The sequence below is a fragment of the Podarcis gaigeae genome, assembly GCF_964106915.1.
Source record: "Podarcis gaigeae genome assembly, chromosome: 1".
In the NCBI taxonomy this organism is placed as follows: domain Eukaryota; kingdom Metazoa; phylum Chordata; class Lepidosauria; order Squamata; family Lacertidae; genus Podarcis; species Podarcis gaigeae.
Window position 1 is genome coordinate 39,837,693 of NC_139678.1, and position 27,421 is coordinate 39,865,113.

General features: G+C 38.6%; 1 protein-coding gene across 18 annotated transcripts in view; it reads right to left on the reverse strand.

Moving 5' to 3' along the window:
- Positions 1-27,421, reverse strand: part of MEIS2 (Meis homeobox 2) — a 227,168-nt gene that overhangs the window by 57,196 nt on the left and 142,551 nt on the right. For all 18 annotated transcript variants that reach the window (XM_083744816.1, XM_083744806.1, XM_083744817.1 and 15 more), the window contains one exon: positions 21,693-21,769. In XM_083744816.1, coding sequence (XP_083600942.1) covers positions 21,693-21,769 — 77 coding nt within the window. The remainder of the gene's footprint in view (positions 1-21,692; positions 21,770-27,421) is intronic.

A 27,421-nucleotide genomic window follows, 5' to 3' on the forward strand; every position in this document is an offset into this window, starting at 1 on the left:
TAATTGTTTCAAGGATTTCTAAGCCACTGTTCAAGCCATTAAGTTTTCCCAAGGTGGGATACAACCATAAAAAACATTTAAAAATAACAGCAGTGTCTAACTTCTAAAACAGTTTAACATAAAGTGTAATAACAATTTAAAATCTAACCAAACTCTTCAACCAAAAGTGGACGTAAATAAAAAAAGTTATGTGGTGTTTTTTTTACTTACCCTTTATAAATCTAACTGCTGCAGGGAGCTAGTCAACTGTACAACTTCCTGAACTATTGTGCTGCACATTAACATCAAGGCCTGGTTTACACTGCTAATGCTAGCTATGATATCTAAGCCAAATAATGGCTTAGTGTGAACAAGCAAGAGTACAGGTACTCAAACTGAAAATTGCCACCCCTTCACTCCTTCCCCGGTCCTGCTGCTGCCCTAAGACTCTGGCATGATTTGGCTTAGCATTAAATGGTTTGTCTAAACAAACCATGAGCAGTAATGAAAGACTGTTCACTACAAATAAACTATGAGTGTGCATTGACATGTAACACTAAATCAAACACTAAATCAAGAGAAGAAAGGTTATGCCAACCTCATCTCTCTTTTCCAGCTGACATAACCTTTCTTCTCTTGGTCCCTGTTTCATCCCTGTCTCTGTTCCTACTTTACCATGTCTTGCATGGTCATTCAGTTGTGTTTCTAGACACCATCTGTTCTTGTTGTTCCTCAGCTCTGTGTGTCCACATTTTGTCATGGCTTTACTTGGGACCTCTTAAGCATGACAGTCTTTGTGAGGTGTATTGGTTGCTAGCTATACAAGTAGATCTGAAGTACTGTAAATGTAGGGATTGGCATATTGGCAGTTGATGTCAATTTCACATGTAGTTAAGAGCATAAGAAGATCCTGCTGGATCAGGCCAATGGCCCACCTACAGGGGTGGCGCATCCCTGTTCTCACAGTGGCTAACCAGATGCCTGTGCAAGCAGGATTTGAGCACAAGAGCACTATCCCCTCCTGTGGTTTCCAGCAACTGGTATTTAGAAATGTTGCTGTCTCCGACTGTGGAAGCAGAACATAGCTAATATGGCTACTTGCTATCAATAGCCCTCTCCCCTCTGAATTTGTCTAATCTTATTTTAAAGCCATTTAGGTTGTTGCCCCTCACAGTTTCCCATGGGAATGAGCTCCATAGTTTGTGTGTTGCATGTAGAAGTACATTCTTTTATCTGTTCTGAATCTTTCAAGATTCAGCTTAATTGGATGTACATGAGTTCTAGTGTTATGAGAGAGGGGGAAAGCTTTTCCCTACTCACTTTCTCTATGCCATGTACAATTTTATAAACTTCTATAACTTGCCTTTTCTCTAAACTAAGAAGTCCCAAATGATGCAAACTTCCTCTGTAGGGAATTAAAACCTTCCATCCTCTTGATAGGTTGCCCTTTTCTGAACATTTCCCAACTCAACAATATCCTTTTTGAGTTGAGATGACCAGAACTGTGCACAATATTCCAAATGCAGCTGCACTGTAGATTTGTGTAACGACACTGATATTGACAGTTTTAGCACAGAATTTGCCTTTTTCACAGCCACTGCAACCTGAGTCCACATCTTCAACAGGCCAGCCACTACAACCACAAGGTCTTGTTTCTTGTCTGTCACTGCAGTTCTTACCAAATAAGCATTTATGTGAAATTAAGATTTTGTGTCCAAACATTTACACGTTGCATTTGTTTACAGTGAATTGCATTTGCCATTTTACTGCCCATTCACTCAGTTTGAAGAGATCTTTTGGAGCTCTTCACAATTTCTTTTCCAAGGGGGAAAGGGCTCTCAATCTGGTGAAAGGTTGTAGGTTTCCCTACAAAGTATATTCTACGACCTTCTACTCCCTCTCAGTTTTCAGATGATATTTGTACTACCAGCATTGGCAAAACAGTTCAGGAGGAGGAGATTAATGGTCAGACAGACTCACAGATGTGTGTGACATTATTATATAAGATTATTAAATCACACCCTGTTCCCTAATGGTCCCATTTACACTGGGAGTATGATGCTTTAATAGTTTGCTTAACTGTTCAGCACCTAATAGAATCTAAGAAAACTGAATGTTATTGTACTGTGGTCACATCCCCTCTTTCTGACTCAGTAGAAATCATCCAGACAAAGGTAAGCATAAGCAAGTCTCACTGAAATCAGTGGGGCTTAAATAGTATATATATTGTGTGTAGGTCATATTGTTTTCAATTATATTTAGGCATGTCTGTCCTTCACTGGATTGTGTCCCTATGCCTTCTCTTTAGTGCGTAGCCTCATGTCTACATATTACTCTTCCAGAGGTTCCCCGAAGACCCCTGCTTCATAATTCAGCCATCAGGAGGCGCTTAGAGAATGATGAGCCATCAGTCATCACAGCTGCCTGGAGTCAAAGCACATCACCTTTGTGACACATCGGAGCATCAAAGGCTTATAAAACGAGTGCCCTGAGGCCACTCCCAAGACCAGGTCTTGTGTGTGGCAGTACTCAAGAGTGCCGCTAAGCCACATAGATGGCTCAGCTTCAGCTTTTAGCTGTCAGAATGGGGCATTTTGTTGTCTGCGTATAATATCACCATTTCCAGCCAAGAGTGAGGGACGCAAAGGGGGGGGGGGGTGGATGGGAGAAGAAACAAAACGGAGCTTCCACCTCAAATAGTGAATCTCTCAAACTAATCAGTCATAAGGGAGGCCAGATGTCATTTTGACATATTATTTAGTGCCTTCCCCATTCTTTAATTTTTTCTTGCAAGATAAAAATACAATTTCTTTTAATTAGAAAAGCAGCCTTTTCAATGCATAAAATTCAGAAATACCTTCCATCTTCTAATTTCACTTTGCTCTAAAGATAATTTAAAAACAGAGAGTAGGGCTTTATTATTATTTCTGTTAAGTTGGTATCACTTCATGTCTAGCAAAAAGCACACATGGCTATAATTTAGTGAAGTCCTGTATTCCTCTTGTGGCAAATTGATAGGATAATTTTATTATGAGTGGAACAATGACTACAGGGAGTGAGACAGAATCTCACAGAACTCCACATAATTCAGTTGACTAAATGTAATACTTGCATTACACCAGGAGATAATGAATACAGTCCTGAACACCAGTAAAAGCTGCACCAGCTCAGATTCCAGCTCTTGTCAAAAGACTATTCCATAAATCATGCCCAGATCTTATTTAATGTCAGAAGCCAATAATGTGAACGAGTGCAACAGGGAGCACATCTTAGAATACATGCATACTAAGACACGTGGTTCATATCCTTTGTAATGATAGGGTTACATAACCTAACAAAGGAATTTAATGAGTCACTTACCACATTCTAGTATTAATTATTTTACACATTGATTGTTCCTGATTTATCAGTGCTGCTTTAGCAACTTTAGCACATAAAATTACCTGTACAGCTATTGGGGATTAACCTTTTTGACTTAGACCATAGGAGTATTTTATATGTTGTTTTCTTTCCCACCAAAATGTTAATATCAGCATGATAATATCAGCATGATAATATTACCAGTGTTAACTTTAGGGGATTCTTACATTTATTTCCTTTTGCAAATACACAAGTGACCCCAATCCACCCAGGGGCTTCTGAACAAAAGTAGCTACTTTTTAAATAAATAAAAAGTAGCTACTTTTTAAATAAATGAATCAAACTATTGAAAAGTGCAGATTTAAATTAAAACTTTTCAGCTGAGCTACTAATACAAAATGATCCATACTGCTCCGAGGCAACACATATGCATCTGTCTCCTCTATAAGTAAGCATGCACTCTGTAATTCTGTTTATTCTACTATTACTACGTATGCATAAAATAATTTACATATTTCCTTTTAGTCCTCAAAAGGGCCCTGCAGGCAATTTACAACTTTAAGCTTCCATTAAAATGAAGTTATAAGCATTAAAATAAGACAAAGCAAACCATCAAATAAGTAGGAATTAAAATAAATCAAAAGCCTGGTGGAATAACTGCCTGCCTAAAGATCATCACTTTGGTTGCCAACTGATCCACTCTTTGGAGGGAATTCTGCAGTTAGGATGCTGCAACCAAGAAAGTCATGTCATATATATCCTAGCCAAATGTTACTCTCCTAGTGGTGGAATGGAGAGAAAGCCCTCTGAAAATGAATGCAGCTGACAGGCAGCTTTGTGTGGGAGGAGGCTGCCCTGCAAAAATTATTATACAATGCTTACGATTTCCTCCCACACTCTCTGCTCTCTGAAGAACAAGGAAAGTGCTGTATCTGTATTGTGATGGGAAGGAAAAATCCTCCTCCCCATATCTTGGCTGATCATCTGGAGTAGCAGCAGCGGCAAGAGGAGGCGGGGAGGGGGCATGGGTTAGGCACTGGATGTGTGTCCCTGGATGTATGCCTGCTTCCCTAGCTGAATGTAAGTGTACCCTCCTGTTTGAGTGTGTGTGTGTGTGTTTGTGTGTCTGCCTGCCTGCCTGAATATGTCCATGTGCCTATGAATGTATTCTTGACAATGCATACTTTGGCTGTGCCCATTTTTGCTTTTAGCTTCACATACCACCTGCATGCAGCCCTTAAAGGGTTGGCCAACAGCAAAAGCAGCCCTTGGGACAAATCAGTTTAGCAGCAGAGTGTTCAAATTGCTTTGCAATGTATTATCTTGCTTGGAATTCTTACCTATGAAGCAGGTCATTATAATTTCTCCATATTTTTTTAAGGTGGTGAGGTGCTAAGGGCTGAAAAGGTGGGGCTTGCCCAAAGTCACCTAGTTAAGTCATGGCAGAAGTGAGGTTTGAACCAATTACCCGGTACTTACTAGTTTAAATCTAAGCATTTTAGCAGCATTCTACAGGGTGAGTCTTTTAAAAGGCCCTGTGGAACATGTGTAGTCTGTATCCACGGGGCCTCTTTTAAAGGACTCACCCTGTATAAGGCAAGAAATATCCCAGCAATGGTCTGGTGATGAAGGAAAGTGAACCAAACCTTATAATTTATACAGAAATAATATATGATAAGATATAAAAATGATAACAATAATGCATTCTCAAAGTGCAGAACATCTTACAAAGCTTTTCTAATTAAAAGATTGAAGTTTTCTGTTGCAAATATTTGACTAACATTTACCAACAATCATGCCTTCCAATTATTTACAACATGCTGAGATTAAAAAATTAAACAGCTGGATTTTGATGCGATATAAATTACTTTCTAGATTCCAATTATTTTAAAGATATTTGAGGGGGAAACTAAAGGCTTTATCCTTCCATAGTCATATATGTAAAATCCTAGTTACTTGCTGCAGTTATCAGAATCCAAGTGTGCTATCTACAGCATGCTGTAGTTAATTGCTTTGGAGAATAAAAAATGGAATCTTTCAACAGGCATCTCCACTCTTAGATAGAAAGTAAGGGTCAATGCTTCTTTTTAGATCATAAGATCGTTAAGTTGATCCCCCCCCCCCCCCCACTTGTCAACTCTGAGCCACATTTAAATACAGTTCTTAAGAGGCAAAAAGACTAGTGTGCTAATCCACTCTACCACCCACTCCCTTAATCATTGCTGTTCATTTTTTTATCACCCCCCCCCCCCCGCTTATCTTTGTGTTTCAAGGAAGTTTGCTATTCAAGAGGTCAACATACAAACTGAAACCTCAGTTTACAGCAATGACTCCAGAAGATAAGACATGTCTGGAAGTACATGGCTAATTTAATATCTCACCAATGTTTACTTTGCAAGGTGAAAAAAAAAAAATCCTTGCCTGCCTTTTCAGTCATATGCCTGAGAACAAGAAAAGACCTCTCACAAGGGCTAGGACAAACCAGCAAGCCTGAGCTGGAATGAAAAGTCAGCAACAGAGGAATGTGAGTCATACTGAAAGCTTTGAAAAATGCTTTCTTCTAGAGTCACAATATAAAACAATGAAACAGGAAATGAAAATTGCAGCAAACATGACACTAATGTCACGTGTCTCAATACATGACCCAAACAACTGTCTGGCTATGAATTTTGGCCATTTTGTTCCACATGCTTTTTAGTAAAGCACAGGATCCCCAAACAGATTTGTTAGATACCCAGGGACAGAACACTGCAACATGTACCAGCCAAAACAGGCCTAAAGCTTTCCTATTCAGCTACTGCATTAAGGACTAAATTCATCTGCCCTATCTGCAACAAAACAGTCTCTCCTGTACTCGTCTCTATAGACAGATGGATGCCAACAAGAAATAAATTAGGGCTGTGCTGAATTTTTGTGAGTTTTCACAGTGAAATGGACTTTTTCAGGGGAACTCATGGCAACATTTTCCATATCAGCAGTGGCCCTAAAGGAGGAGAGGGGAATCAGCTTTCAAAGTGAAATCGTGATTATTTCCATTTTTTGACAAAGTGCCCGCCAAAAGAGGCAGAAGATTGTGTTGTGTACTGTATATCACCTGGCCGGGGAGGTCATTTCACATTGCACTTTAAAGGAGGTGAATATTTTCACCCCTGTTCATATGCCCCCCCCCCCAAGATTGCTTACATGGGTGAGTGTGTTAAAGATTTCATGAAACAAGTCTTACCATTTTGACTCAGCCCTAATACTAATCATATATTAAATTTATTATAATTCTATGCCACATAAATGTGAGGTGTTGATTATGCCTATCATTTTGGGTAGCAGTTCAACAAATTCAGGGAGAGATTAACTTTCATGACATCAGCTAATTCCTCAAGTTAGGGTTGATTTGGTTCTTAGGGATTAACAGGTCAACTGTTGATGTCTTATTGCTGCACATAAATATTGTACAGATGCTGTATTCTGACTGGTCCTAAGCCTTTACTTATACTGAAAAGCCCCAATTTTCTCTTTTATTCAGCAGCATCCCATTTCTACTGAGCATGCTCAGTTCTCACTATACTGTTTGTGAGAGAGGGGCAGCCAGGGAGGGAGATAGGGTGGACAAATCGGTGCTCAATTTCAGCTACATTAAATCTTGGATTTCTACACACAAGTCTCATTTCTATCCCTGGAGCACTTAACATTTTTATTTAATTGTGAACCAGGAAATTATCTATCCAGACTATGATATAGGTAAAGGTAAAGGTACCCCTGCCCGTACGGGCCAGTCTTGACAGACTCTGGGGTTGTGCGCCCATCTCACTTAAGAGGCCAGGGGCCAGCGCTGTCCGAAGACACTTCCGGGTCACGTGGCCAGCGTGACATCGCTGCTCTGGCGAGCCAGAGCCGCACACGGAAACGCCGTTTACCTTCCCGCTGGTAAGCGGTCCCTATTTATCTACTTGCACCTGGAGGTGCTTTCGAATTGCTAGGTTGGCAGGCGCTGGGACCGAGCAGCGGGAGCGCACCCTGCCGCAGGGATTCAAACCGCCGACCTTTCGATCGGCAAGTCCTAGGCGCTGAGGCTTTAACCCACAGCGCCACCTGCGTCCCACCTGATATAGTTCTCTCTAAATTTTTCATATCTATGTGTATTTTCTAGTAAGGGAACATCTAGCTACTTTAAATGAATTCAAATCTCCAGAGCCTGATGAGCTGCACCCAGGGGTACTAAAGGAGTTTGCGGATGTAATCTCAGAGCCTCTGTCTAAAATCTTTGAGAATTCTTGGGGAATAGGTGAGTTCTCTGCAGACTGGATACAAGCAACTGTTGTCCCCATCTTCAGAAAGGGGGAACAAGAAGACCCAGGTAACTATCGACCAGTGAGCTTGGCATCAATAACTGGAAAGGAAAGGTCCTAGAGCAGATAAAGTCGGTCTGTGAGTACTTAGAAAAGGATGCTGTGATTACTAAGACCCAGCATGGCTTTCTCAAAAACAAGTCATGACAGAGGAATCTCTTTTCTATCTTTTTTGTTGGGGTGGGGGTGGGAATCAGGGAAATGCTGTGGACATAGCATATATTTATTTCAGTAAGGTCTTTGACAAAGTTCCCCATGATATTCTTGCAGAGAAATGTGGACTGGATGAAATAACTGTTAGGTAGATTTGTAGCTGGTTGACTGACCAAACCCAAAGAGTGATCACTTAATGGTTCCTCATCATCTAGGGAAAAAGTGACAAGTGGGGTGCCACAGGATTCTGTCCCGAGCCCATTGCTGTTCAATAACTCGTTCAATAAACAATTTGGATGAAAGTATTGAGGGAGTGCTTATCAAATTTGCAGATGACACCAAACTGAGAGGTTGCTAAAGACAGAATCGGGATACAATATGACATTAAAAGTTTGGAGAACTGGGCCCAAACTAACAAAGTAGATTTCAATAGGGACAAATGTAAGGTTCTACACTTAGGCAGGAAGAACTAGCTGCACAAATATAAGGGGAGGGGGACACCTGGATTGCCAATAGTACATGCAGAAAGGATCTAGAGATCTTAGTAGAGTCAACAATGAGATGCAGCAGCAAAAAAAGCTAATGATATTCCAGACTGCATCAACAGAAGCATAGTGTCCAGATCAAGGGAAGTGCCCATAGTCCCGCTATATTCTGTCTTGGTCAGAACACACCTGGAGTATGGTGTCCAGTTCTGGGCACCACAAATTTAAGAAGGATATTGACAAGCTGGCATGTGTGCAGAGGAAGGCATTCACAGTTATCAAGGGTCTGGAAATCAAGCCTTGTGAGGAACAGTTGAGGGAATTGGGTATGTTTAGCCTGGTAAAGAAAAGACTGAGCGAAGATATGATAGCCATCTTTAAATATCTATAGGCTGCCACATGGAGGATGGGACAAGCTCGTTTTCTCCTGCTCTGGGGGTAGGACCCAAACCAATGGATTCTGACTAAACATCAGGAAGACCTTTCTGACAGTAAGAGCTGTTCAACAGTGGATCAGACTCCCAAGAGAGGTGCTGGACTCTCCTTCCTTGGAGGATTTTAAGCAGATCTTAGATAGTCATCTCATGTATGATCTAGTTGAGATTCCTGCACTGCAGCACTACATGACCTTCAAAATCCCTTCCACCTCCACAATTGTATGATTCAAAAGTGTTAAGGCAGCTAAACACTGGAAGAAATTTAAACAAACCTTCAGTTTCTTCTAGATGCCATTAGATCCATCTTTTTGAATATTATGGGCAGGTGGCTCTGTAGCTTCATAAAGATAGCATCAAAATTATAATATAGCGATGAAAAAGTTTGAAGAGTACTGCATTCCAAAATGCAGTGATATATATATATATATATATATATATATATGCAGGTTTTGGTGTCCTCGGGTGTCTTCCCGTGTACACGGGAAGACACCCGAGGACACCAAAACCTGCATTCCTGTACCCGTGAAAATCTACGAAAGCATATATATATATATATATATATATATATGGAGAGAGGGAGAGAGAGAGAGAGAGAGAAACTATTTATACATCTGTGACTGACCTCAACTTGCTGAGTCAGACTTGCAATTATGGAGAGCTGACAGAGTCTGTGATAAGAGTCCAAATTGTACTTTATATCAGATACATGCTCAGGGAAACTCTACTGGAAGATCCTGAATTCCCCTTTGAAAAGGCCCTCAAGAATATCTAAACTTCTGCCAAGTTTCTGCAGTAACACAGAGCAGACTGTAAAAGATGGGAAAGCAGATGCAGTAGAAGTAGACAAGATTACAAGTTCATTAACAAATAAAGCAACACAGAGACAGCCTAGAACAGAGAGCTTCCAAATGATTCAAGTGAGCTGAGCTGCAAGTATAAGATAGTTGCAAAAGGTTTGAAGAATAATAAGAATAATAATAATAAGCCTATGCCATGTGCACTAGATGGAAGCTGCTGCAACAAGTGCAAAAGTCTCAACAAGTTTGCAAGAATTTGCAACAAAGAGCAACTACATTATTTGTATTGAAATGGAGCGGTGCTATCTGCAGATAGGCTAAACGTATTCAATGAGAAGTTCATATGAACTAGTATGTGAATTCAAAATTAGACTCAAGGGAATCTTTCAGAACTTCAGCTTGTAATTGTTCCAGAAATGCTAATGCATTTATTTGATTTAAAAAATATTGAATAATCTTAACAATTCAAAGAGTAGATGTAGTTCATTAACATCAACAATATCAGAGAACACAATGTACTGGAAAGTTTTCAAATGAATATAGAATAAAGCTATTTGAACCTAATACCGCCAATTTTCATGCTCCAAAGAAAGCTGCTTTTGACTTAAAGAAAGAATGAAAGATAAACTAAATTGTTATACAGTGGTACCTCAGGTTACATATGCTTCAGGTTACAGACTCCGCTAACCCAGAAATAGTACCTCGGGTTAAGAACTTTGCTTCGGGATGGGAACAGAAATTGTGCTCCGGCGGTGCGGTGGCAGCGGGAGGCCCCATTAGCTAAAGTGGTGCTTCAGGTTAAGAACAGTTTCAGGTTAAGAACGGACCTCCAGAACGAATTAAGTACTTAACCCAAGGTACCACTGTACTGTACTCCAATAGACAATCTGGAGCAGAGATGAAGAACCACCAACTGCCTACGTTAATTCATTAGCTATTGCAGTAAAAAGGAGGGTGGTGTCTTGAGCCTAAATCATTATACATTAAGATGGAATATTTCCCACTTCTTACAAGGGACGAAATCCTTAGAGATATGGCAAAATCCAGATGCTTTTCGAGTTTAAATGTCTAGGGTTCTAAGAAGTTCTATTATGAAAGAATACCACAAGGTAGGGCCTTTGAAAGCGTCAGCCTCAATTATGTTCTGCCCTGATAAAATGAAGACAAGTGGAAATATGAGATGAATCTACACAATGGACAGATACAACATCTACAAACCATAAGCATGCAAGGATGGATGAAAGTATAGAAAACTTAAAACAGGTATTACCAAAAATCTTGATTTGGTGGGAAAGTGGGGATATCATTTTAACCCAGATGTAAATAAAACAAAGACATAATTATGTTTTTTTTCTCTGTTTCATTTTTATGCTAATAAAACCTCACTTGTTGGAACTTCCTATTGTTGTATGTCACCCCAATCATTGAGCAGTACAGGACTTCAGGGGTTCCAGGCGCGCTTTACCCGGGGTCTGAGTTTCTTTTTGGAAAATGAGACACAGTGGAGACTGTGGTGTCTATGGTCTATTTACGCATATATGATCTATTTACACACATATATACAATCTGAGCCTACAATGGAGGGGTTCCCAGCATTACACTCCAAGAGGGTCTGGCTTCTCTAAAATCTGAAGTCTTGGATTTGAACAGAAATCCAACATGCTCCAAAACGTGGCTCCGACCTCTCCAGCTTGCTGTAATTTACAGCCTGTAACATCACTGCAAAAGCCCCATCCTAAACTTTCTAATCTTCTCCAAAAAATGTCTTTTTGTCTTCTACCTGACTCAGAGCTGGAAGAAGGGCACAGAGTCTTTATGTCTTCTACCTGACTCAGAGCTGGAGGAATGGCACAGAGTCTTTGCCCCCTTAATGGCTTTCTTAATGGGTCATCACCCTTCACTTTGTCTTCTTTTAATGGCCTATCTCCCCCGGTGATTACTTCACCAGGAAGCCAGCCTAGTTTAATGTGGTTTATATTTTAATATTTGCTGGGTCCAGGAGTTAAAAGCCTGGCACCCACAAATTCATAACACTATATTTGCTACCACTCTTATAGAACTAAACGATCATAACCACACCCTGTAGTTGGAAACTACAAAAGTGAATTACATGTGATGTGAAGATACACTGTGTTTTGTCCCTCTTGAACCTGAAGCAAAATGTTAACTTTGGAGTAATTTCATTGACTTCAAGTAAGTATTCTTGAATTAGTGGTTTGTAGACTATGGGTTTCAGCTCTGTTCTCTACCCATAAAGCGTTGGTCGAAAGCAGACACATCTGGTTTTTGAATAAAACAAATCCAATTGGCCTTAGTATTTTTCATGTGAAAATGAATGGCTGGTGAGCCTTGTGTTGCCAAATCAACAATTAAAAGGGGGCTGGGGGTGGGGGAGAAAGATACTGTGAATTTGTAGTGTCTGTTCCGTGGAGTGCTAGGAAGCTATTCAGTTTTGAAAATAATAGGCACCCATTATCGTCTACAAAGTGCTATATTTTGGAATCAAGGACAGTGCTTCAAAATAAGAGATGTCCTTAAAATAAGGGACATCTGGCAGCCCTAGGTAAGCCAAAGGTTTCCTTTGAAATAAAATTTAGCATAGAAAGAAAATTGGGCAAAATATAGGCAACACATGGTTTTAATAGAACACACGATACCAGTATAATACACAGTTCCTGATTGCAACAAGATTTCTATAGAGTGAGTTTCACATAAATGCTAAATCTGCCAAGGGATTGAAATGCAGGGAACTGAGCAAACTTGCACTATATTACAAACCTTGCATACTGATGTACTGAAAAAGCAACCTGTGCCCAAAGTTTGATTTGTTATTCTACTCTTGGATACTGGGAGGGGCTCATCTAGAAAATCCAAAACATTAGGAGGAAAGGAAAGGAAAGCCTATTCTAATAAGAGCTGCAATCCTGCACAGTTATGTACAGTATATCCAAGCAGCATTGAAAGCAACAGTAATAAGGCATATGTGCCTTTAAACAATAACACAGCCAAGATTATATTAAAAAATGACATTCAAGTTTGGTGCTAGACTGCAGGTAACTTGAATGAACCACCCTGTGATCTTCAGATAAAGGGTAGAATATAAATGAAATAATAATAAAATTAATCAAATAAAAAATGAAAGGAAATGACTACTATACTGTACGTTGTTCTGACTTTAAACATGTTCACGTTACTGTGAAATTTCCGTTTGAATAACTTGTTTTTGGCACTTCATTATAAACAATTAGTAATTGAAACTAAACATGACAACAGTTCAAAGCATTCTATAGTAGTGTTGTGGAAAAACTTATTTCAGATGTCTTTACATGGTCAAATGACAAGACATAAACAAATGGGTCAGTACAGTTAAACATAAGGGCTTAAGTTACATTTTTGCTGGTATCCATTAACGTTCCTCTGTTTACTTCTGAAACACCCATGTTGCCAAACTGCTTGCACAGTGTCAGAGTGAACCCAAAATTCTATAAAAAGTACTTCTTTAACTAGGGGTCACTGTTTACAAAACTGGTGATTAGAAGTAACAAGCACAGTAATTTTAGAGCCACAATAGGCATTGTACAAATCTGCCCCCTTCAACATTCATGACACCCAATTCTAAAATATAGCAGTGATACTGTATTTCTGCTTCCTGTTCTAACCTCAAGGAAATACATGCTTTTTTTATATAAGGCCAAATTAGATGTGGTGGCATTAGACACAAATGCAGAATTGGGTTTTGTCATCAAATCTCTGGGTGGGAAGAGCTTAATCTTCCTCCATTTGTGGGGTAGAGTCAGCCTTCCTCTGTTGTTCACCTACACTTAAATTGATCCTCACCCACTCCTAACTCATATAACATACTTCATAGGCTATCAGCAAGACCTGGGCTGCCTTCGCATCTTGTTGTGACATTAAATCAGTGAATATCGGTAATACAGTAGTAGTTGACATACAACTTTTAGTTCTATAAATCTGAACACAGTAATAGAAACATGCAATCCTATACATGTCTACCTACATGTCTAACTACATTGTTTGTGGCTACAAATATAACAATACTCCTGTAACTTTTATGGTTAAAAAACAAGACAACAAAGAAGCGATGCTTCTATGGCATTTCGATTCATCTTCACTAACAAATACAAAAAGGAATAATGTGAAAACTGGGCGGGGGGGGGGATCTTATATTTAAATCTACTGAAATAATCCAAACCTGGTACATCCAGCACGTTTCTCACTCACATAGAACTAGGCAAATACAGTTCCTGAGGCTTAAAAAAATAAAAAAATCTTCAGACATGTTGACGCTATGAAGAAATATGGCAATGATTCACCTGATGACATTGAGAGGTGTAAGAACCTGCTGATCTTGGGAAAGCACACATGGCCCAACAAGCCTTTTTCCTTCCAGTATATGTCATCGCTATATCCCTGGTTTATCACTTCATCCTTCAATCCCTTCTCCCCTGAGATAAAAGTGTCCAGCTGCCTTAGATTACTTGCTTCATTGGCCAATTTTTCCGTACATTTACTACTGTTTGGGACAGAATTATTTCACTCAATTCCCAGTTTGCTTTTGAATTCCCAGCATTACAATGTGTATCCTTGTATCCTAGTTTTGAACACTTTGCTTTGGCATGCACTATGTTTGAACACACACACACACACACACACACACACTTTATTCACAGATCGCAAAAAATTAGCCCATCCTCTTACAGAGAGAGGCAGCTCCCAAATGGAGATATATGAATTGATTTACTCAGCATTTTAAGTAAGATTCCCTCTAGTCAATTGTTTTTCATTCAAACGCTAACAGTTAACCTTGCAACTCAATCCTAACACCTTGGGTCCCAAATATCTGAAAGTGCATCTCATTCTATGCTAGGCTGCCCATTCATTCAGATTTTCACAGAAAGCCCTACTGGTGGTCCCCTTGTTGAAAACGTTTGTAGCAGCATGGTCTGGAAGAGGGTTTTCTTTGTGGTAGTCCCACATCTTTGCAACTGTCTCCATTCTGTGGTGTGTCAAGATGGATGAAGAGCATGTTGAACTGACAATACTTTTATTTTGCTTTTTTCTATCCATGAATTTTTATATGGGTTAGTAAATGAATGTTATGAAGAAGTTAATTTATTTGTGTTTTAGTTTTCTTTGTTGTAAAATTGTTGTTTAATGTATGCCACTCTGGGATCTTTGGACGCAGAGAAGATTACAAATATCTATACTAAATATTTTTAAAAATATATATACTCCCTTCTATATTATGACTATGATTCAGCATCCTGTTTCCAAGTACAGAAGTCAGGGTGTAAGAAACTGCAGGAGTGTCCCATACACAAATTTGGATGCTTCACTATTATGGGTTCATCATCATTACCTATTGACAATTTTAAAGCTGCCTCTGATGACAAGAAACTGAACTTATAAAAAAGTTTACTGCTTAGGTAAGATTATACTATGCTTTATGAAACAAGTCAGGTGAATGTTTTTATGGAATGGAAATATCTGCAGGCACAAGGTCCTACATGGCTTGGGACTTGGGTACAGAAAGGAACATGTACTCCCACATTAAGCTGCCTGTGCACTAGCAGGTTTGGGGGACCTTCCTCACATGCCCCATGATAGGGCTTGCCAGGTGGGGAGACAGCCATCTGGGCTTTAACATTCCATCTTTGTAATGATCTTCCCAGTAGGCTCACGTCTTATGCTCTTTCAAAGGCAAACAAAAATATTATTTTCTCAGCTATAAATCTTTTGTGATGTTCTTATGCTTCCATAGGAACATAAGAACTGAAAACTTGTTAGCTGCCCTGATAATATTTGTATTCAAGGAAAGAGTATAAATTAAGAAGAAAAATAAATCTAAACACAAGTGTAATTTAAATGAGCCAATTATGATTAAACCTCTGCACCTCTATATTGAAAGCCATAGAAGTAGTAGTACCCATCAGTTGTTGAGGGAAAGATAGTGGCTGCTTAGGTCAGAAGATGCAATGAAAGGATATTCAAATAAATAATAAGTGTTTCTGGAAGGGGTGTTATTGATTTGTTTTTGTTCTATTACGTATTTTGTGTTCAATTTTTTGTATTTTTCTGTTGTGAACCACCCTGTGATCTTTAGCCAATAGGTAGTAAACAAATTTAATAAATATAAAAATATAAAAATAATATTCATAAAGCTTAAATTGCAACTTCTAATGAAATTACCAACGGCGCTTTCCTCAACTATATGGTGTAGTTCATGAACCTCTTCATGAACTGAAACCCACAGGGTTTACATGCATTTGGCCAGACATGTAATTAAATAAATTGTAGTTGCAACTGAAAGTCTATGTAAAGCAGTTGCTCATTAAGAATATGCCCAAAGGCTGGAGTCTGGGTTTGGTGTTTGGCTTTGGCATATTTTCCTCAAAACATTGACGGTGCTCCGCCCTGTTTAATACTTTATAATAGGACATAATAAGTTTATGTTCCCTGATGTCCCTGACAGAATGATGTGTCTTTTAACTTAGCCAGTGCTCAGTGGGACTGGTACTTCCCTTCTTTACACAGATGTCACAAGTTCAGGCGGTGGAAAAACATGTTTCAGCAGGTGAAACAACTCCAAAAATGAAAGTGCATGTGGCTCACTGTGAGCTAACAAGGAATGGGTCAGAACCATCATGCCTTGATTGTGAATTTACCAAAGGACATTTCACTAGCCCCTGTTGGAAGCAACACTAAAGCAGGCAGATGCTATACGGATAAAACAAGGCAACTATTATGAACGCTTTATTGTAAAGCCCCAACTGTGTTTGAAGACTGATACATATGAATAGGATATCTAATGATGGATGACTAAACCAGTATAAATAATGAGATAAATATGGAGCACTTTAAAGACAGTTACTTAGAATCGGGTTTCATTATTGGGGGCCGCTGGTGAAAAGGCATCTGTGTGCCCACCAGCCTAAGAGTTTTGCTATAGGTTGGCATCTCAACAGGGTCTCCAAAATAGAACATAAAGGATGGATAGATATGCAGGGAGGCAGCTCTTAATACAACCTGTTTCCAAATCATTAAGGACTTTAAAGATCATTAACTGTACTGTGAATTGCATCTGAAAAAGCACTGGCAACCACTGCAACTGGTATAATATTAGTGTGATGAGTTCTGACCATCTGGCCTTAACCAGTAGCTAGGGAGAAACATTTTTTACCGCTTAAAATTTCCAAACATCAAAGGCAGTCTGACACAGAAAGCATTACAGTACTTTTGCCTGGAAGTCACTAGCACATGAATGATCATAGGAAGCTGTGTTCTCCCCAGAAAGGGTCACAGCTGGTGTACCAGCCAAAGCTGGGAAAAAAGCATATCTGACCAACATAGCTACCTGGGCTTCCCCAGTTAGTCCAAGAGCCCACTCAATCTGTGAACTTGATGCTCCATGGGGAGTACAACCCCATCTAACACCACTGGAACACCTTTAGTAAGAGCAATTGATTCCCTCCACTCTCAGCACCTCTGTTTTGTCCAGAAAAAGTTTCAGTTTGCTCGCCCTTACCCAACACAGTACAAATTCCAGGCACTGATTCAAAAGCCTCCAAGAGATAAGCAAACAGAAAAGTCAGGTAGTAATATGTGTTACCTGAAAATTGATGACACTGCCACTGTGCACCACAGAAATGTCCCAACACCACCTTCTGAGACTGGTTCTCCAAAAAGGATTGGAACCACTGCACACTGTGCTTCTCATTTCCAACCCAGGCAAATGTTTCAAAGGTATACCATGGTTGGTGGTAATCAGAAGTTGTTTAGAGGTCTAGGAGAACTGAAAAGGTCACACAATCTCTCCCACCACCACATTCCCTGGCATAAACACCCACCTGGGCGACCAAGGCTGTATCTATCCCAAAATTGGACCTGAAGTCAGATAAGATTTAAGGCTGTTCAAAAACTGTTTAAGCAAAACATTACTTCCATTAGACTTGGTTTTGTGTTTTCACTAGAATCCTCAATTAATTATTTCCCTAACATCAAACTATTACAAAAGAGGTCAGCAAAGTAATTTAAAATCTCTATTCTCAACTCATTAAAAGTCTTGAATCTTTTGTACATGATGTAGACAGATCTATATGAAAAGACTTATGCAAAATATTCTTACGGTAATGAGATTGCACTACAGAAAATAATTGTTCACTATATTATATTTACAGTTCAAGTTCCTTATCTTTTCACAACTATATCCTTCCTGCTAGCATTGTCTCTTCCCTTGGTTATTTAGGGCTCAGCAATGTAATTAAAACACAAGGATAGTTGAAATTAATGAACCACTGAGCTGTTTAAAGTTAAGAACCTTTTCTCAGCAATGTTCAATCTTTGAAGCATTCCTTCCTCTGTAGACCCAAATTAGACAAATTTTCTTAATGATACATACTGTCAACAGATATCTATTAAAATAGTTATTGAACTCAACAGGACAGTTTCTGCCTAAATCAGTTCCTGACCTATGTGCTTGCTGATCACTATGAATAGGTACTAACGTTTCCCCAAAAATTAAGGGCATCATCATATTTACACCTTTTCATATGTTGCACTGATGCACACATCTCTATTGTCTTAGCTGCTATTTGAAATTATGGTGCATAGTTAGATTATATGTAATTCCATATGCTAAACTTATATGTACAGCTCCTGCTTACCTAATATTTATATATTCTTATACCTAATATGTATTTCAGACCATTCAGTTAAATTAGTTTGTACAATATGCACAGGTACACATATATTCACTTTCAGTTTACATCTGTGTACATTAAATTATACAGCTTACAAAGATACAAATACATAGTGCAGAACTGTGCTTGAAAGTGGCTAAGGCAATATATCTCTTAATAATTTGAGGTCTGAATGGTAAGATGCAGAAGCATATTTATTACGGTGGATGATGAAGTATTCAGATTGGGCTCTTCCTCTTGCACAAGACTCAAGCAGGAGAAAAAACCTCTATCATCCACCTAATAAATCTACTATTCAGGTAAGACCAATCGTCCTTAATATGAAAAGGAGATTTTAGCAAAGGGCTGCTTTCCTATCAGTTCAACTCTTGGAACTACTTTCCCTGAGGAAGGACTATACATTCAAAACATGTTTGGTGATAACCTGGCATCAAGTGACTTTTGCTCCTGATGGTTCTCCACTTTTGCATCTCCTGTCATGTGATGAGGCTCCTAAATCTGCATTGTTGTTATGTTTGTGCATTGCAAACTACACCTAAGCTCATGTTTCCAGAAACTGCAAATTAGGCCTGCATTAGATGTAACAATAATTACATGGCAGCTGCTTGAAATTACACATCCCATTGTGATTTCAATCATGGCAGAACAGTGGTACCTCGGTTTAAGAACAGTCCTGCTTACAAACGATTCAGTTTATGAACTCCGCAAAACCGGAAGTAGTGTCCCAGTTTGCAAACTTTACCTTGGTCTAAGAACGGAATCCGAAGAGTGGAAGGGCACCAGTGGCAGGAGGCCTCATTAGGGAAAGCGCACCTTGGTTTAAGAACAGTTCCAGTTTAAGAATGGACTTCTGGAACAGATTAAGTTCATAAACCGAGGTACCACTGTATAAACCCCTGGAAAATAGTTGATGAAGGTGTGTAGGAAGCCACTTCACACAAACAGCCTTGCAAGTGCAATAGTGCCCTTACTGCTTCATTTGTAAGCAAGTACCATGCCACTGTCACAAGATATGAAAATGTTTAAGCCACTGTTTCAGGGAAATAATTCTAAACCATGTAAAGAGACGTACTGCGCCTGTTGAAACCAGTAGACAAATGATAAGCACACTCTTTTAGTGAGGCACATCCTCCTTTTGGAGTTCAAAAACGTAACAGACATCATACTCAAAATGACTTAGCTTTTTGTGCCAAGTGTTTAAGCACTAAAAGAAAAGAGTTCACTGATAAAGCAGAGTTGGCCCAATACACTTTTGTGCCTGAGGCGAAAAATAAGAATGGTTTTCCCAATAATGACAAAACTATAGCAATAAACAAAATAACAGACAATCTGCTGCCCTTTTATTGTACCCCCAGATCTACCAGATAAAGCAAGCTGGCCTGTTCTTCCTAGCTTTAGAGCTGGCCTGGAACCTGGATGCATGACCTTGCAAGAACACCCATTACGAAGAAGCTTCCTCAGCCCCCTGACTAGAAATAGCTCTTTGTAAGTTAAAGGCTGTTCTACCCTTTCAGTGTCTGATGTCTACATCAAATGCATAGGTGACAGGGACAGGTTTGCAGAATCAAAGGAACTGGGAGGAGAACAAGTTTATAATGAAGACAGAAACTAAGTGATGAAATCTGTCCAGGATTGTCTTCATTCTTTTCCTCATTGCTGTAACCACCCTGCCTTCCCTCCCACCCAGGATAGAACAAATATGTCTGCAACTGATGCTGTAGCAACATGCTATTAAGTACAGTTTTGAAATTTTATATTGCTTTGAAGAAAAGATTTTTATATACACCTGCAGTCTCTTGGAAGGACAAGTATAATATCTACTTGCCAGACATATTAGCAGTAATAATAATCTATAATATGCTTGTAGATAAATATATGTTATGCATTCATGTGTACAGTGTGCATATTTAGATTATATACGTACTGCATTCAAATGTACATATTTAAGTCATGGATCAAGTCAACACAAACATGCACTCTTTTCTTTCTGCTAAGACAACAGCATAGACTCCCAAGTTTTCAATCCACAGTGGATTTTTAAATGTTCTTAGTCCCAATCTTCAGAACAGAATTAAACTGAATTCAAGTCTCTGTATCCTTTCTTTCTCCCTTTCTTTTCAGGTTAGCAGTTTATTTCTGCATTAATCACCCTGACAGAAGCAAGGCAACTCAATTTTCTGCTTCTGTAGGTAGGCACATCACTTTCTGTACAGCACTAGGCATGAAAAGGGCTGCAGCTAAGCTTTGGTTACTGGTGTAATTGAAATGCTATCCACACTATAGGGTGCATTAAAGTCAGATAACGGCAGTTCCTGTGGCCAATTTAAGTAGCTTGACTTCCCTGGGAAAAAAAAAATTGCCTGACAGATAAGGCAGACAAACTGGCTAATTCTCCAAGCATGTCTCTCATTGTGATCCTAGAAAAATGAGAAAAAAATGAATCACAGAACCACAAAATCAATTGACCCTCGGGTAGCTCATCAGGCAGCGAGCCTGATAAACCTAAAAGCTTTGTTAATGTCTGCCTGCCTGTATCCCACAGATAGAGCACTTTGTAAATGAACCTGCTTTGATAAATATATTAAGGAAAGCTGTGAATAAAGGCAGAGACTTCTCATTTGTAAATACAACCTCTGCTACATGGAATTAGAATGATAAAATGGAGTTCCATGTAATTAAGTTTGTATAAGGCCTGAAATCCGTGCAAATACTTTCTCTGAATTTTGAAAGAGAACTGTCAGTTCAATTAATCTGAACATCACCTCGAGAATGTACTGAACAAAATTAAGCTGCTGATAAAACCTGGGCCAGTATTTTGATAAGTAATTCCTATATCATTTCTTGGCCACTGTGATCATTTTATTTAATCCGCTACCCCCCTTCTTTAGTTATACACTAAGCCATGTACAAAAGAGGGATGGTTCACACACCACCATAACAATAATCTACCATATCAAAAAGTATAAAATGGTAGAACCTTTTTCTTCCCTATGTAAAATATCAAAATGAATAAATTCCGATGGATAGTTATTTAAAAGCTAGAATCTAAATCACCACTCAACACCTAAACAAAGAAATCCATTTAACAACTGATAACAAGAATTTCAAAACTATGCAGATTTCCAGGTGTTTTCCCATGGAAAACCATGAACAGAATCTAAGGCACTGTTGAACACTTTGTAAAGAGAAAGATCTTGAAAAACAATATATCTACATTAGCTTAGACTGTCCATAATTCTTGTTTCATGCCTAAAAGAACTAACTGAATTGCTATTTAAATATTGCAATTTAAATTGTTTCAGAAATGGATAATAATAATAAATAAATAAATAAATAATAATAATAATAATAATAATAATAATAATAATAATAATCACTTCAGCCATGGAAGCAAACAGATTGATTTAGAATAACTTACCAGTTGTTTACTTGTAGAATTGTAAGTCCCGTGTCTTGGGCTAACTGTTTCTTCTGCTCCTCTGAAGGATACGGATGCTAATAAAAAGAAATGTTTTAAAAGATGAATCAGAACTTAAGAAAGATTCACTATAAGAATGAAACCATCTTTTTTAGTGTGAACCGTATCCTCAGGGATTGATATAACTGATATGTATGTTATTTCTAAAACAAAAATCTTAAGTCCCATTAATTTAAAATAGTATGCTGAATCAGGGTATACTTTCTCCTTGTTGATTTCCTTGCATGCAATGTGCGAGCAGGATCATGCCTTCTTTCCCCTTCTATCAAACATGCCTGTCTTGCCAGACATCCCGTAGACCCAATTCTGCACTGCCAATGCCCAAAACCTGTATGAGGGGAAATTGATAATGCCATTCAGACCTACAATATGTACGGTATATTGTCTGTTACGTATGTATGTCCTATTCAACCACATGTGTGTTTCCAATGGGAGACATATACATGGTGTGTAAGAAAGCTCAACCTTGCCTTTACATCAAAAATAGAGAGCAAAAACAAGGAGAACCTGCTATCCAGTCATTGGCTGTAGGGGCCAAACTCTACTCAGCAGATGCTCAAGAACCACATTGCTAATGTGCACCAGTTTTGATGGGGGAAGAGGAGCTGTAATGGAATCCATGGTTAGCTTATGCACATACCTCTTGCTGTACAATCCTGAGATACCACAACCTTCTCTATCTTGTCTGCCAAAACTCCTTCACTAGCACTACCCACAATCACTAGCACCCAATCTTAAATCTGATAACCCATCTATAACTAATTCACAACTCTCCACCATCTAAACACCTTCCAACATGCCACACACACAAATAAAGCAAAGGCTTTGAAATTACATCTACTGATTATCTGAACATTTGTGCCAAATTATGCTTAAGTAGAGAATTATTCCTACGTTTTATGCAAAACCCCCCAAAACTCTACCATCATAATGGGATTGTATTATTACTTTTATAATTCATTGGCTTTCAATTCGTGGGTTGGAACCCACTACCGGGTTGGAACATGTCCTAAGGCAAACCACAGCTGCAGCATTACTACTGTCAAATGCCTATTTCAGCCAAAGTTGGGTCCCAGGACTTAAAAGGGTTAAAGACTACTGTACTAATTGAACCTGGAGGATACTGATTGTCTCTATGCTCATTGTTGATACATTTGTGTAGCACATCCATGACTCAAGCAACAAACAACTCATACCCTAACCCTAAAGTAACCCTAAAGTTAACATTTGCACTGGGATAATATTTGACAGAAGTACTGTGTCGTGCTGCAAAACCAATGTGGGACAAAAAATATTCCTTAACATGTACAGAGCTCACAGTTTTCTGCGCACTGGAAAGCAATTGTCTAGTACACAATGGAACCCTTTTATCAGGCATAGGCAAACTCGGCCATCCAGATGTTTTGGGACTACAACTTCCATCATCCCTGACCACTGGTCCTGTTAGCTAGGGATCATGTGAGTTGTAGTCCCAAAACATCTGGAGGGCCGAGTTTGCCTATGCCTGCCTTTTATCCTCCCTCTTTGGTCCTCACATAGCTGTGAGTAGAGTCATGTGCAGTGCAGTGTGTCCAGTCTTTACTTCCAAGGGGAAGCATAGATGGTCCTCCCATTGAAAGTACTGTACAGCTGTAGTTCAGCTGCCACTACTTTATTCAGTGGAAGGTTGGCAGTGGAGATGTCCCAAGACTCCGATGCATCCACTTCCATGCATGCAAACATGTGCACATGTGAAACAGCAAACAGAGCTGATAATTTATGGGTTTGCAGTGGTATGCCTACAAATCTACCTGGTGGCTTAATAAGTTTTAGAAATGGCACATAAAAATGTAACATTAACAGCTGGATTTTATTTATTACTTAGCTATTAAATAAACATCTCCTTACTCCTTAGATTCTAGTCAAATAAAAATACATCAAATCACAAAATACAAATTCATTCAAATAAAACACAATATAAAAAGCCCTAAGCAGAAATAAGCAGAAAGCCCCATTGAAATTCAGCTTCTTAAACTGTTGCCTCTGATCCCTGAAATTTCTCTGAAATTTTTGCACCAGTAGGTTTCCATGGGCAGCTGATTCTGAAGGGGGTTTGATCTGGGAGTTAAAAGTTTGAAAATTGTAGTTTCTGCTTTATGTGATTCAGATAGCTATCTACTGTATGTTTTTGGAGTTTCATTAGGTAAACTGTCCTGGAATGCTGTGCAATCAAGGGCAGGATATAAATAAAATAACATAAAGGGGACCACCATAAAGAAATCCCTGTTCCACATCTCAATTGATTTTAATGACTGACTTGCTCATAAATGGAGCACAGAATTAACACAAAATTTACATGTGGGTAAGTGTATTCGAAGTTGGGATATTAGTATTTTCTTATTAAATTACATGGGGAAAGGGATATATGATTTGTCTGAAGTATTTGGCTACATTAATCTAGCAATTTACTTTCCTTTTACTGTAGTTTCTTCTTTTGCCTCATTTATAGTGTTGCACTTGCTCTGTATCTTTTTAGAATAGTTTCCAGAAGTGTTATTGGAAACTGACATTACATTAAACACACATTTAATACATTTAAAGTATACTTTACCCAAAATATAACCAACCTAACTTCAACATTCTGTTTTTAATTACTAGTATAATTTCCTAGATTATAACCAGAAGAAAAAGGAGAGTTGTTTTCTCTCAATTGTACTGAGATTATTATTTTTTATCATGTAAATATAGCCCAATACCTATGTAAACCACTGTTGGGTGCCAATTGTCTCATTATTAAAAACAACAGCCTAGAATTGCTTTTTAAAAACCTATTTTGTAAGCACATTTTAAAATGCTCGCACTGTTTGACGGCAAGCTAGGCAACATTGCTTTTCTGCAAAAAGGGTTAAATAGATGTGAATGAATACAGAAATAAGGCTTTTAATATTCTGCAAATATTAACAAAGAAAAATGATAATGTTGAGTTAATGTGGGTTAAGGATGAAATGAAAATAAATTTTTCTGATTGCTAAGTGTTGACACTTTTTTGGCTATTCCCTCAAATCTTTTTCTTTTTCTTTTTTGAAGGCTGTGTAATTACAGAAGGCTTTTCCCCTCCTTCCCCCTCCTGCTTTGAGCCCACATTAGTAATGACCCTTTCACTGCTTCAAAAACCACTAATAGTCTTCAGCAAAGGCAAGAAAAATGAACAGGATAAATTGGAATCCACAGTCAGTAATTTGCATCATATGAGGCTGCTTTGGCCACTCACACTCATTCCTGGCCATCAATCCTTTGCTGTCAGGTGCTGCACTCTGCCACCATGATAAATACTCCTCCTAACACTCTGATTCGTCCAAACAATGTAATTGTCCTCTATTCTCCTCTTGGTAATGGAGATAATGAATGACTGCACAAACAAGAAGGATTGCTCATCACAGACACAGGGGTGGTTTCAAGCTGAAAAGCCTTGAGTACAAATTTTAATTGACTGAAAATCAGGGCTGGACAAAAAGATGGAAAGAACAGTCTATATTTTCTTACAAGCTTATTTCTTTTTCCGTTATAAAGAGACTGCTTTCTCCTAAGGAAGCATCTTCCAGGAATATTCAATACAAGGAGCACCTATACATGATATGGCTTAAGAAATAAGGTATAAAAATGGTTCTTTGTAAAATGGCTTATTGTCTTGGTGATGTTATTAAAATATGATATCCTTCTTTTACTAGGCAACTATTAAAATTGAACCAGTTGCCTTCTGTGCAGAATAGTAGCAGGGCCAATACTTTTTCATTAAAATGGAAAGATGGTATGTGGAATCTCTGTCCTAAATGTACAAGAAAGGCTAAGTATTTTCATGGCACTTCCTTATAAGTAGATCTATTCAGAATCACAGACATAGCATCACAAACAAATACTGAACTAAACATATCAAGAATGATGGCAGGAAGGTTGCAGTCAACAAATAGTATGCTACGTTGGTGCAGTATATCTATTTGAAACTAGGTACACACTTGGGGTAGAATTCTAAAACTAGCAAATCATTGAGGAAACAGCTAAACCCATATTGGGTCGAGTGACACTCTCTGCTTTCAGTAGGGTAACTACTGTGCTTCAGATCGACATACAGTACAATGAAATTATAGAAATTCAGCCCTCTCAAATGGACCTTATTATTCTCAATTAAGAGTGAAGAAAAATATAGCAACAACCTCAACTTACATGGCATTATATATTTGCAAGTTTCCCCTTTTCTAAATCAGTGATGTTATGGCTTTTTAAACATGAAGTGGACTGTTTATCTGAAAGCGTTCTGGCAGGCCACCACCACATTTCTAAAATTAAATAAAGGATTTGAAAACAATCAGCATTTCGAGCAGTTCAGACCACAGCAATATGTTTCAGATTAATTTACAAATATATGTATATATTTAAGACTAAACTACAGAACTAGAAAATTCCTACTAGTTAGTCTATAACATGCCTTCTTACACTTTATTAGAACAGACATCATATTGAAATAATAAACATGGGAGGCTTTCATTTCTTCTTTGATCTATATTACTAAATGTCTAACTGGCTCAAATTTAAAATAAACTCTGGGATGTTTGCACTTAGAAACTGGAAGGAGACCACAAGGCATAATTTGTTGTCACTTTTCATATTGTCTGACTAAAACTGTAGTTTAGTCTGTGCATTACTGGGTACCATGCAGTGCTCATCCAGTCAATCACACGGTGGCTAAATACTCTTGTACTAATACAAGAGTAAAGTAGTGGAAAGAGTAAAGTAGTGGAAAGCAACAGTGACAGATTTCTTTCTCAGTATGGAATGATACAGAAGTGAAGGCATGGATCACAGTTCTATATCACACTAAATACATAGCAGGCAAGAAGCACCACACTATGTAGATATGGTGCAGGGCAAGCTATACTCCCATATAGACCAAGTGACCCACTATCAGCTAAGGTTAATTATTTAATTGGACTGAATCATTCTTCTATTTCTTTTATTATTGGACAAAGATATTTTCAGAGGCATATGCACAAAGACACAAAGAAGTAGGCCGCCCAGAGCGGCTGGGGAAACCCAGCCAGATGGGCAGGGTAGAAATTAACAACAACAACAACACAGTGGTACCTCGGGTTACAGCTTCAGGTTACATACGCTTCAGGTTACAGACTCTGCTAACCCAGAAATAGTACCTCAGGTTAAGAACTTTGTTTCAGGATGAGAACAGAAATCGTGCTCCGGCAGCGCAGCGGGCCCCATTAGCTAAAGTGGTGCTTCAGGTTAAGAACAGGTTCAGATTAAGAACAGACCTCCAGAACGAATTAAGTACTTAACCCGAGGTACCACTGTAGTAATAGTAATAGTAATAGTAATAGTAATAATAATAATAATAATAATTATAATAATAATTATAATAATAATTATAATAATAATAATAATACCCAAATATTCCAATTGGCAGACACCTCATGTTCTCCAGGCCTACTGGTGTCTCTCTAAAGCCATTATTAATTCCATTAGCAACGAGTCCTTCTAAAGGCTGCTGTTACGACTAAGTTTGGAAAGCACAAAGTTTGGCCTAAGCTTCTGATGTAACCTTACCATGATCCCCTCCCACTCTCAACAGCAGCAACATGTCCTGGAAGATGCCAGTGAGGCAGAAACACTGCAGATGTTAC